The 12443-nt window shown below is 36.5% G+C and overlaps 1 protein-coding gene across 1 annotated transcript in view; it reads right to left on the bottom strand.

Moving 5' to 3' along the window:
* The window catches only part of gabbr2 (gamma-aminobutyric acid (GABA) B receptor, 2), a gene marked incomplete at both ends in the record, with an annotated part of 193450 nt that overhangs the window by 7100 nt on the left and 173907 nt on the right, over positions 1 to 12443 (bottom strand). The window contains 4 exons of the mRNA XM_079259213.1: positions 2610 to 2739; positions 3428 to 3610; positions 3823 to 4047; positions 6178 to 6284. Coding sequence (XP_079115339.1) covers positions 2610 to 2739; positions 3428 to 3610; positions 3823 to 4047; positions 6178 to 6284 — 645 coding nt within the window. The remainder of the gene's footprint in view (positions 1 to 2609; positions 2740 to 3427; positions 3611 to 3822; positions 4048 to 6177; positions 6285 to 12443) is intronic.

Here is a 12443-nt window from a genome sequence, read left to right as displayed (position 1 = left end):
CATGCAATATTTTTTGGGCGAGTTGTGTTAAACAAGCAAACATACCTGGAATATTATGTATAACATCTTCATATTTGGTCATTTTGAGTTAGAGGAGATTTAGCTGAAGAGTTTACTATTAAACATGTGTATGTTGTGTAAAAGCTGTCATTAGGGAAGTAAAAACCGATATTTTCTGACAATGCATTTTAGGTATTAGCTGATATATCAGTAGGCTGTTCCTATTTGAAATGTTTCCCTTTGTTTTAAAAGATAATGTTAAATAAGTATGATTAAAAATAAAGTGGACTCATTTTATGTATTATAAATTTAACCAATTGCCTAAAAAGCTTTTATCCCATGTGTTTCTGTGGTGGGTGATATGATGAAAAGTAAAAAAAGAAAAAAAAAAAAATCTGCTCTCATAATTTAGGTTGTATTAAATCAAAATAAAAAGCCCACTGCTACAGTGTTTAATCTTTAGTTTGCTCTTGAGAACTTATGTCTTTTTTTTTCTTTTTCACTTGAATAATCACATGTTTTCACTGCCTGTGACAGAGAAAGTTTTGCTTCCATACATGTTCTACATGTCACCAGCATGCACAAGTGTGGAAGTGGAACGTTTACATTGGAGATTTGTACCAGTGTTTAGGTATTTGTTAATATGTTGCAAGCAGCATTCTCAGTTAACACCCGCCACCCTGCCAAATGCAAATCAAAATGAATTTTGGCAAGTATAATTGAAAACCTACTGGCCAGTTTGGCAGGTGATGAATGAAGCAAATCACTTTGATCAGTTGTCCCCGCAGTGTTATCACTTCATTTCCCACGAACACTATTACTTAATGTTTTATGCATCCATTGGCTGCATGCTTATTGTGCATGTTGTCGCCTTTGGCACGTCTGCCAACTTGAGCAAAATGGAGCTAAATGACGAGGGAAATGTAAAGGAAAAAAAGTTTGTAGAATAAAAACCAAAAGCTGGCAAACACATTGGCTGGAGATGACAAAATTCATCCCGAGCCCTCCGTGCAAGTCATGTTGTCGTCACAAAATTCAACAATGATATTGCATGTTTAACATATACTGTCCAGCCCTTGTGTAATCTAAATGTTTTTTGCATAAGAAACTCATTACATGATAATAAATGACTAAATAAATAAATAAATCAGAATAAAGCAATTAATGAACCGAGATGAAGCGCATCTTGTTTAAATGATCAAATCATTGAAATAAAATATAAAAGCAAATAAAAAAGAAGGCTGCAGTGTATTAGTTGGGATTCCTTAAAGGATAAATATAAAAGAGGTCAAAATTCCCACAGATGGCAGCTCATGCATTAATAACCTACTAATTAAGAGAATCTTGGCACTGACTTCTTACACTGCACACTAAAAGCACCACAACACACAACACAGCACCGTAAATATATTTCATGATCAAACTTTTCCTTCAGAATAAAGGAAACTAATATCAAGGAAACTCTGCTTCCAGCTGGCAGAAAGAGCACAGCTGTGTTGCTCTTTACCTTCCCAAACTCCATTTGGGACAGATCCATTAGACACCCCTGAGAGCAGCTTTGTGCTCTGGTGTACATCAGACATGTAGAACATCACTGTCATAGCACGTCTATTAAAATGGTGCCTAATGCAAAGCAATGCTGCTGGACTGCAACGATTCGCTGATTCAATTTGAGGCAGCAGACTTCATGATGTCTCGGATACAGCTGCATCAGTTTACATAGTATGTGCGAGGCAGAAGTGGTACTTTAGCTTTCTATAGACTCATCTCTGCTGTTTCTTTCCAGTAAAACCAGGCTACACTCCAAACACCAAATAGTTAGCTGCAAAGACCCATTCTGAGCTTGATAATAAAGATGTCACAGATTTAACTGATAAAGTGTGATTTAAATGTATGTAAAGCTGGTCAAGCAGCAGTGAAATATTAAAGCAGTGCAGCTAATCTCATAGTTCATTATAGATGTCACAAGCGGTCATGTGTCCCTCCTTAACCTGCAGCTGACGGAGACTTCTTTCCGCAATGAAAAAAAAAAAAGGAGAAAAGTTAAGATATTTCTTCATGCAGAAGCTCTGAAAGTAGAATTTAAATATTTTACTAAGACCACTAAATATTCAAACACAGCACACATCTGAGGAATGAAGTACAACATGCTTCCCCCCCCCCTTTTTTTATCTAACAGTTCATAACTCTGGATGTCATGGAGGTTTGGAAACTGACACATCTCTGCTGTGAAATGACTGCATTGCTTCATGCTGAACTGCAGGATCAGACTTGTATTAATCCATCTGCTCAATTCTATCAAAGTACTTAAGTACTTCACAAACATTAGATTATTAATGAATTTTGATCTTAAACTTATTAATCATAGCAACCAACAAACTCAAGAAATTATGCTCAGATTTGCTAATGGATACATATAAAACACCATTAACCTGCTGTGAGATGGGTCTTATCCCCCCCACCCCCAACAAGGCATCAAGCTCATACACCTAAAATTAAACTTAAAAGTAATATTTGGCAAATTTCTCAATGTTTAATCTTTTCAAGTTAGTTTGTCCAACATTTTGTCATAAATGCAATACTATAGAAACATAAAAGCAGTTTCTCACCTTTGCCATCTGTGAAATTGCGTATGCTGAGGATGTTGTTGGCATCTGGGTAATGGTTCTGTTTAATGTAGGGAGTTTTCTCTGGTGTGTCCTGCAGCTGCATGGTCACTTCTTCCAGCTCTTTGTCCAGCTTTTTAGAAAGAAAAGGCATTGATTTATTGTTACTTTATATTGTTTTATAGAGTAAAAAGAAAAATGATCCATCATTATATAGCAAAAGACGTGTGTTTATTATTCGGAGACAATCCAGCTCAAACAGACTCACTTAGGTACTTTCTTTTTTTTCTTTTTTTTTTTTTTTTAATTATTCATAATGCTTCTTGACATTTCAAAACTAAGTAAATACTGTAAAAAAAAAAGGTGGTTAAATCGTAATAGATTTTCTTGTCCTTGTTTCAGTAACTCGTCTGACTGTCGGGCACAAAAGGAAGCTGCAGAAATTCATTACTTAAAGATTTGATGGAAAACTGAGATGACTATTCAGGGATTTTTTTAAAAAATATCACTCAGTGTCATGATAAATTAATATTTACACTAAAAGCCTGTGAAATGCACTGATAAAAGTGCAAAGCAACAGTAAAATCTTAGTGACCAGAGCTTTTTAATGAAGTGAGAAAATGACTGAAAATCATTGACAAAAATGTGAAATTGAACTGATAAACAGAGTTCTTACATGTCAAGGTTTTGCTTTTTCATCATTTTCCTTATTGAACATTGTGCTATCTTTTATTTAATTAGCTTTAAGATGTCTGCAGCTTCTCTGCCGTGTTTTGTAAAACAGTTAAGTTGTTATAGGAGGTTGCAAAACAGGTTCAGACCTCTGTTATCCTCATGCGAAGGCGGTGGTTGTCAGTTTGAAGCCCATCTAGTCGAGAGGTGTTGGCCTGGTTGACGCTGGTGACTGATGTTGAGGTCTTGGAATCCTCTTTCTTCTGATTCTGGGTGAACTTTAACCTTCGGTTCTGGGTGGCTGCATCTGGGTTTGTTCTCATGGTGATTAACTGTAACAAGGTATAAGAGTATTAAGCACAGCTGCGCTCAGGCATAAAACTGTATGAAATATAAAAAAAGATGCAGAATAACTGCTTATGCTGCATTTTTAGCTTTCATATATTAGTAAAATAGCTGGTCATTAAGTAATATGTAATTCCACTGATAATCTCACACACATATACGTACAAAAACTGTCGTCATTCATGCAAAAAACACTCACCTTGGGAACAAACACCAGGCAGAGAGTGATGGTGCTACAAAAGATGATCACCAGAGCTACAATGCAGAACTGGACATTGGGCTGATCTCTGGTCAGAAAAGACACTGCAGCGCCGATGATGCACATGATGCCCACATTGTACACGCTCATTCCAATGTATTTGCTATCATTGAGAGCAGGAATGCTGACATTCCTGGTCTCCCACGCCAGGAAACAACCAAATAACTGTCAGGAAAGAGAAAGGAAAGGAGAGTACAGTTATCAGAAGTGTAAAAGGGTACCCCGACATTTAAAAAACACTTAAGAGCAGTATTTGTCCAAGCTCTGAGAGACAGCTGAGAAGCAAACAAAAATACATTTCATTAAATGATAATGTCTTCAAGAGGAGAATAATCGAAACAGACATGTCATAGGCAGACAGTTCCATGGTTGTTAATCTGGTGAGAATGAATTGTTTGTTTGGAGGAACATTAGAGCTGCAGCAGCAGTCTGCTGAATAATTGACTGTGTGCTGTGTAAGGTGGTCTGCCTGCTTATTCATAGTTTAAATGAAAGTCACTGAAATGACAAGCAGAAGAATTAAAAGTACAGTGCACCTTGTGCACAGATGTATGAGCATGAAGACGTGAGGTGATGAACAGGTAATATGCGCCTGTCTGTCAGTGTGTGTGTGTCTGATGGATGAGTCAAGCCTCACGGCTTTGTACTCTTTGTATCTCATCCAGATGTGGGTTTCAGTCAGTCACTTTGTTAAACTCAGTCTACGACATTAATTCCTTTGTTCTGTCTCATTATGTTACATCAGCTTGCCCCTTGACCATCTTCTAACTCCTTCTGCTACTGTGGGCTTGATTTTTTTCTCCTGTATTTTTATTCGATCAGCCTTACTTTTCTGCCTATTTACTTTTTCTTTTTCACATGATGCAACTCATACAACCTCGATCCCAAAATAGAAGTAATAGTTTAAAAAATGCAAATAACAAAAATCATTGAAACTCTGCTTAAATAAAAACAGCACAAAGATAATGGATGTAAAAACGGAGATTTCTTTCAACCACTCTCTCTCTCTCTCTCTCTCTCTCTCTCTCTCTCTCTCTCTCTATATATATATATATATATATATATATATATATATATATATACACACATATATATATATATATATATATATATATATATATATATATATATACATATATATATATATATATATATATATATATATATATATATATATATATATATATATATATATATATATATATATATATGCATGTATACATATATACATATATATATATATATATATATATATATACATATATATATATATATATATATATATATATATATATATATATATATATATATATATATATATATATATATATATATATATATATATATATATATATATATATATATATATATATATAAAGAAAGAATACAACTCAAGATGCCCCAGGCTGTTGAGCAGCTGACATCCTGGATGTCAGCTCTCTTCAACAGCCTGGGGGGATGTTAAATTGTATTCTATCAAATGCTCCGAATACTTTTAGTGTGTGTTAGGACTTTGCAGCTCGTGGTATGCTTGAGCATCTAAATGCTCCTTACTGAGCCATGTTGGTGTCATATGAGCAGTCTGTGTTACTGAGAGAAATGAAACCCTTTATAACTTTGTCTGACTGGCAGCATACAGTATGTTGGTTCAACGCAGCCTTCATAGATGTTGTAGTTACTTAGAGCATGTGCACTAATTCACTTTGTGTCATCATGGATGCTAGCATTTGAACTGTGCACTCCAGCCAGATGATTCCTATTTTCTTTAGCCTTTATGACATGACATCCATGATTTTAAAAAATCATACAAATATTTGATTTGTCAGTCATTAAACCTGTTTTCTATTTTGCCTTAGTCCATTTAAGATGAGCTCAGGCAGCAGCTTTGGTTGATTCTGTTCATTCATATTTTCTCTTAGGATGGGGCAGTTTTATTTTTTGTATGTATTTGTGAAGATGCAGTGACAAAACATATTTAGTCATAATGCTTAGAAGTGTTCCTGAAGCCATGTACTGATTAAAAAAAATCATAATTTTTTGATTTAGGGTCACCTGAAGGCCAGAATCTCTCACCAGTTTTCAGCCTTTTCCTTTAAATGAAGACATCTACACAGATTTTCTCAAACTTAAAATGAAATTATCCACCACTTACAATAGATTCCCTAAATTTACAATTATATTTTTGAGACTGGCATCAAATTTAAATGGATCATAAGGTTTTAATAAGTGTGGCACAGAATGCATGTGCTGTTTATGTGTCCAAACGGCCTTTACATGATGAGATATCCTGCTTACCATTAGCAGTCCTTTGTAGGCATAAACGATGCCCAGCCAAATGGTCATGTGGGTGTTCTCACAGTGCTCCAAGAAGGGACGAATGGCAATGTCTCGACCTTGGGGGTCTGCCTGTTGACACAACAAATATACAGGAAGACAGTTGAGTGTAGGTCTGACAGAAATGCTTCATCAGTTTTGCTTACCGAGGAAAAAGGGCCACATCAACAGCAAACAAAGAGTATCAGTGATCAAACATCCAGGTGTGCAACCCCATCACCTCCCACCCCAGCCCTCTTCAAAGTCAGCTGACGTTAAATTAATCTGCACCAGGGATACTAATGAGTATCACTAATGACGCTTATTCACTCATGTGATTTACACCTTCTCCTTTCTTTCTTGTTTTCCACTCGGTCTCCGTCATGCTACATCACCACCCTGCCTGTGTCTCTTCTTCATTATTATCTTTTTTTTTTTTTTTTTTGCTTTCTTTTCATTTCTTTCCACTTGTCTCTCACCAAAACTCAGAACACAGGTGACTAGCAGAGTGAGTCAGGAGGTGTGGTAGATGTTAATATGCTAAAATGCGTCACCTGCCGCTTCTCTTCCTCACGCTCTCCTTCTGCTACGTGGAGACTTAATAAGAGCATTAGTTTGGGCTGCATGGATTCATCTGAAAACACAGCGATATATTTTAACTTGAAGACACCTGGGGTGAGGCTAAGCATAATGCCATGCTGCTCCCTTAAGTGTGCCTCTTCAGGCTTATTTACAATAAGACATATTTCATGTCCTGGCAGATGGTGTACGAGTCTGTGTGTGTACAAGACGACAGCGCAGTTTTGCATTTACTCAAATTCAGTTTATTGAGTTTATAAGTAAGAGAGACGGAGAATATGCTCTCATGTATAACACACTGAGTGTACTGTTCAATTGGCTCATGTGAATCTTCTCTGTTGATAAAAACACACATTCACCTACACACCTCTAGGTGCTGCAAAAGGCCTCTTGCACTTGTCATTCTGACCTGAGTATTCTCCATTCAGCCCATATTAATGGAGATTAGAGCTATTCATGCCTCCCTTCATGACCTTGATGGATTTACATTTGCGGTTCTGTAAAGGATGATCACTTAAAATGAGAAAATTAGAGCTACAATGAGCTGCACTGATTCGCCTCCAAGAGATGAGCAAAAATGGGTTGGTACCACATCATTCTTTGAAGTTAAATTTCATGTGTGTAACCAAGTTTTCTAGCAATTACTCCCATGTTTCTGACTTGGTAATACAACACTCACATTGTTTCCTATCTGGCTTGCAATGATCAAGACAAGATTGTGGGTGTAGTTACAACACACACACACAGTGTTTGCAAAATAAACTCCAAAAATAGGGCAGGCCAACCTACATTTACTCATAACTCAAAGATAGAGTCAACTTTTCCATCTTCCTCAGAACCTGTGATGAGCGGAACAGTAAAACATTAGAGAGTGTGGATTGCTTCGGTGGCAGGGAGTTCACACACTTTGTCAAAGCACTCTTGTAACCGCCCCCTGAGAGTTCCTCAGTGACTGTGTGGCTTCTCTTATTCATATAGTGGGACTCAAGGTTATTTATTTATTTTTTTGGTAAGCTTTAGGTGAGCGACTGATATAAATGGGTTGCTGCTTAAAAGCCTTAAAGAGGGAGGAGACAGTGGAAAGTGGGGCAGAAGATGACGCACAGATGGGTTATTTTTTCTTCACAAGGAAACACACTCAGTCGGCATAGTAAAGAAACGGAAATCCTAACATTCAAGTATTGTGCAGCAAAAATATGCAACAAAATTTAAAGTCTTTGTGATTTTACAAGTAATGCCTCAGGGAGGAGCGTCCATCCATATGTTGGAGCCTGGGGCCTTTCCCAGCAGATATGAGGTGAGAGACAGGGTACAATCTGGATACGTCAAAAGTCACAGGGGGAATACAGAGAGGAAGATCATGCATCAAAGATTAAGCATGTAGAAAAAAACCCCAAAAAACTTAGGACTGATCAGTTATGATTGTACAAAAATGCTCTTTTAGATGTTGAAAGCATGTTGAGATTGAGTTACAAATGGGAGAAGAGAAACAGTTGCTCGTGTTTCCTCTCAACGATAAGCCCCCAAGGGCAAAATAGGTTTTAAAATCCCTCAGTGAGAAACTTTCTCTCCTCCTGATGCCAACTATTGCACAAAATCTCTTTATAAACACTCTGCAGTGACTGGGTGAAACCTTAATGAATAGTCCTGTAATGGGAACCTATGTTTAAAGGACAAAACAATTTAGTGTTAACAGTAGACACACCTGGAAATTGAACACACTCCATGCCAGAAGAAACTTTGACAGTTTGGGACAATTTATTGGACTGTAAAAGTCTTTGGACCGGAACTAAATGTGAATAAAAAAGCAGCGATAAAAAAGAAAAAGTTTTAAACCTTTTCTCCATGCAAAACACTGACATCAGAGCAAGCCCTCAGATTTCAGCTTATTTTAAAGGCAGAGTATGTAAGATTTGAAGGCGATTCTTTTCACCACCAGGTGACAAACACCAGGTCGTGAGCAAAACCACAAAACTGCTACGTCCACAAATGACCACAGGTTGGCAGTAATGAGCAAAACTCAGCCCTCACCCCTCCTCCTTGCCAGCTCCAATGAGGGCAGGAATCGCTTGTGAGCTGTAGCTCAGAGCCGCCACTCTGCAATAAATGGGGTTATACTCCCCCTACTGGTGGAAAAAAAGTACTTTTTTTTTACTGGTCAGAAAACATTCAAGAAGGGTCTTTGTCATTAATTAAACTTGTAATTTAATAACGCATCAAATATGGACAGACTGGAACCTACATGTTTAAAAAAAACTAATCTAATTATGATTGTAGTTATTTCTTTAGTTAATTTATTTTGAAAATCTTGAAAATCTTACATACTATACTCTACCTTTAAAGTAGAGGAACAAAAACTCAAACCGTTCTGAACACATTTTGATCTCTGTTCTGATTTTCAGGCTGTGAAAATCAGAACAGAGTTTTGTGGATGGTGGCTCACACATCGCAAACATTCACTGCGTGTTTCTGCTGTAGGGTCGAGCACTTTTCCACTGAATACATTTATTACAGCTTTGTCACTTGTGTGTACTTCTGTTTCTGGCTGAGCAACCTCTTCTTCCAAGAACAATTCTCCAGGATATCTCACTTCTCGTAAATCATTTTACTCATTCAATATGAGTGACACATTCTGCATCAGTGCTCTTTGCATACACGCGGCTCCAAGCAAACTTGTATCACTAACAACTGAATGATAAGACAAAATGAGATATAATGCTTATTAGGCATGGGTCTCTATCGCAGCACAGCAGACAGGAGCTCTCGCCTCTTGGAGAAATGCTGTCTGGGGAGTTGCCAGGCAACAGGGCTGTGGGCGGCAGGCGGCCCCAAAGTGGTGGTGATGGCGGTAAAAGTGCCAGTTTACTGTCATTTTTCACAGCATTAGCCTTCTAACGGGATCACTCTGGGAGGGCTGCAGCACGCACAGTGCTGGCAGATCGTCCATGGAGAGATGGATCCAGATGACGTGATGAGGGGAGCGATAGAGGGAGGAGAGAGCAGAAATGGAAAGATGGGTATTGAAGGAGAAAGAAGCAAGAGAAATTTGTGGAAACATGCTGAAATGAATGGAATAATAAAGGGATGGCCAAGTAGAATGATGCATTGTTGACGCTGAAAGGACATAAGATTATACTGCAAAATGAGTAAAGAAAAGTATTTAAATGAGCTTCTATCATCAGTAGTTTGTTTACTCAGTTTGCTGAGGGCTACAACCTACAATAAACCAGTTATGTCCAGTAAATAGTCCTACTGCTCAGGGGACAAGCCGATTAGGAATGACAGCATTAGGAGATGCCATCACACCATATCATGCCTACTCTGGTAGATCAAGATCTATAACTTAAGATGCAGTTTTGGTTGATTTGGTTATTTTTTTATTTACCCTCTGTTCTTTTTTTCTTTTCTTTCCTGAATTAAAGTGTGTTGAGTATGCATTGACATGAATCCAACATATTGTAATGAATTAAACTAAATGGAGACATAAAATGCCATCCTTCAGTCAAAACGCGACACAATTAGAGACATACAGGAACTGGAAAGCAGTTCTATCACAGCACAGAAGTAGCCTAGATATGTTGCTTAAAGCTGACTGTTGTGCCAATCATAAGGCTGCAGGTTACATACTGGATCTGTCAGGGTCTGTCTGATTTGAATCCTAGTTTGTTTGCTTGGAAAGTTTAGTTAATTTAGGGGGATGTGAATGCGTAAACAAACTCTGGATCAAATCAAAGATCTGGATCAAAGAACTAAATTCTGGCCTGCCTATAAAGTAGGTCTCGGTCCACTTTAGGTGAATGAAATACAGCATCTGTACTACAATGCAGAGTGCATTGTGGATCTAATGCAGGGCATTGTGGGTAAACACTACCAAAACATATGCTCATGTATGATGGTAAGCAGTTCTGGCCAGCATTACTAATTCTGATAGATTTCTATTACTAATTCTGATATGCTCAAAAAAAAAAAACAAAACAAAAAAAAACCAAAAAAAAACAAAAGAAAGCAATATGCTCAATCTAAAACACCATGACATGACACAACTCCATGCTTTGCTGTGATAAATACAAACAATTCCCTGCATTATCTAATAAATGAGTTAAATTTCTTCTTTATTATTTGTCACAGTGTCTCATTCAATAGGCTTTGATGCAGCACCACCATTGCAAAATTATATTATGTAACTTAAAATGTTCATCTTGTTGACTGTAAAGTATATATGTATATATAAGTATATACAAGTATATATTCCACAATATCACTAGATAACTTTGTCATATAAATAAATATATAGATAAAAAATGAAAAAAAAAATCCTTGTGCAGGAATCTCTTCTGCACAAGAATCATGTCTAAAACATTGCTACTGGTATGTACATTTAAAGAGACAGTCACATTAAATTATAATGAATTATTGCACTTTGCGTCGTTGGTGCAAGAGTCCTGACTGGTATAAGATGTGGAATTATTGTGCTTGTGAAGGATGTGTCTGCAAGAGAGAAAGAAGAACATATAGTACTACTGTACTGTTTTGAGATTTGATGGCTTTCATATGAAAAAGTGTTGGAATTGTGAATTACCAAATGCACTTTTCAGTAACAATGTCTGCGTCATCAAACATGCATATCTTACTTGCATTTTCACTGAGCTAGACAAACTCCATTAATTCCTTATTGCTGCAACTTTCAAAGTTATGCTCCATTATGGATAATCCACTTGTACTGTATAAGATTCATGTAGATATATAAATAATAGAACATTGGGGTGAGTGTGAGTAAATTAATTTTTTGCCCTTTTTTGTTTCTTTTCAAAATTTTAAACCATGATTAGAAATATATTTATTCTCAGCTTACTGCCAGATAAGTGGCAGAAAATGGATTATGACATACTTAAAATGTGACTATGTGTCATAAAGATTGCATGAAATTTAAAGTCTTTTTGTAGAGTATTCATCAAAAATCTCTAACATATTTTATTGTTGCACTTTGTTCAGTAATTGCTGTTATAAGTGCTTTTGTAAATGAAGTTGGCTTGGCTTAGCATGTCATTGAATTCTAAATCTTGTCTTTCCTAAGTCCTAAAAAATCTTCCTATTACCTTTTTCTTACCTCCACAATGTTTTTCCAATGAGTTCAAAGAAATACTTTTGGGACTCTTTAACCAGACCCTTACATGTTCAGGTGAAGAATGTGTGCATGAAGTTAAAACACCAGACTTTGTCCAATAAATTCAAGCCAAAATGTCTGCTGTGAAAAAGACAGTTTATGTTTTTTACAGACTTTAATGCAACACAGCTATTTTGTCATGTAATGAAAAGTCACTTACAACTGTTAATACATTGGCATATAAAGTCCTCTTAGTGTTTTTCCACAATCATAAGTAGGGTTCATCCAATGTGTTTTTCATAACAGGTGATCAGACAAGCATGGCCTTTTGTTTACCAAGTTGGCAAAAGATAAACTTTTTATAAAAGAAAAAAAAAAAAAAAAAAGATTTAGCCAATGTAATGTGGTTAATTTAAAGAAAATCTCTAGCTTACTACTTACAAGAAAAAATAAGACATTATGAAATTCTAAGATATCTGGGTTGAGTCTTAAAAATCCAAATCAAAGTTCACGTTTGCCTTCGTTGGCAGATATTATGTACTTTGTTTTCCGTTTTCTGTAAGCA

Source organism: Telmatherina bonti (assembly GCF_933228915.1).
Source record: "Telmatherina bonti genome assembly, chromosome: 19".
NCBI lineage: Eukaryota > Metazoa > Chordata > Actinopteri > Atheriniformes > Telmatherinidae > Telmatherina > Telmatherina bonti.
The sequence above is the reverse complement of the archived record's forward strand: the minus strand, read 5'-3'. Positions and strand labels throughout refer to the sequence as shown.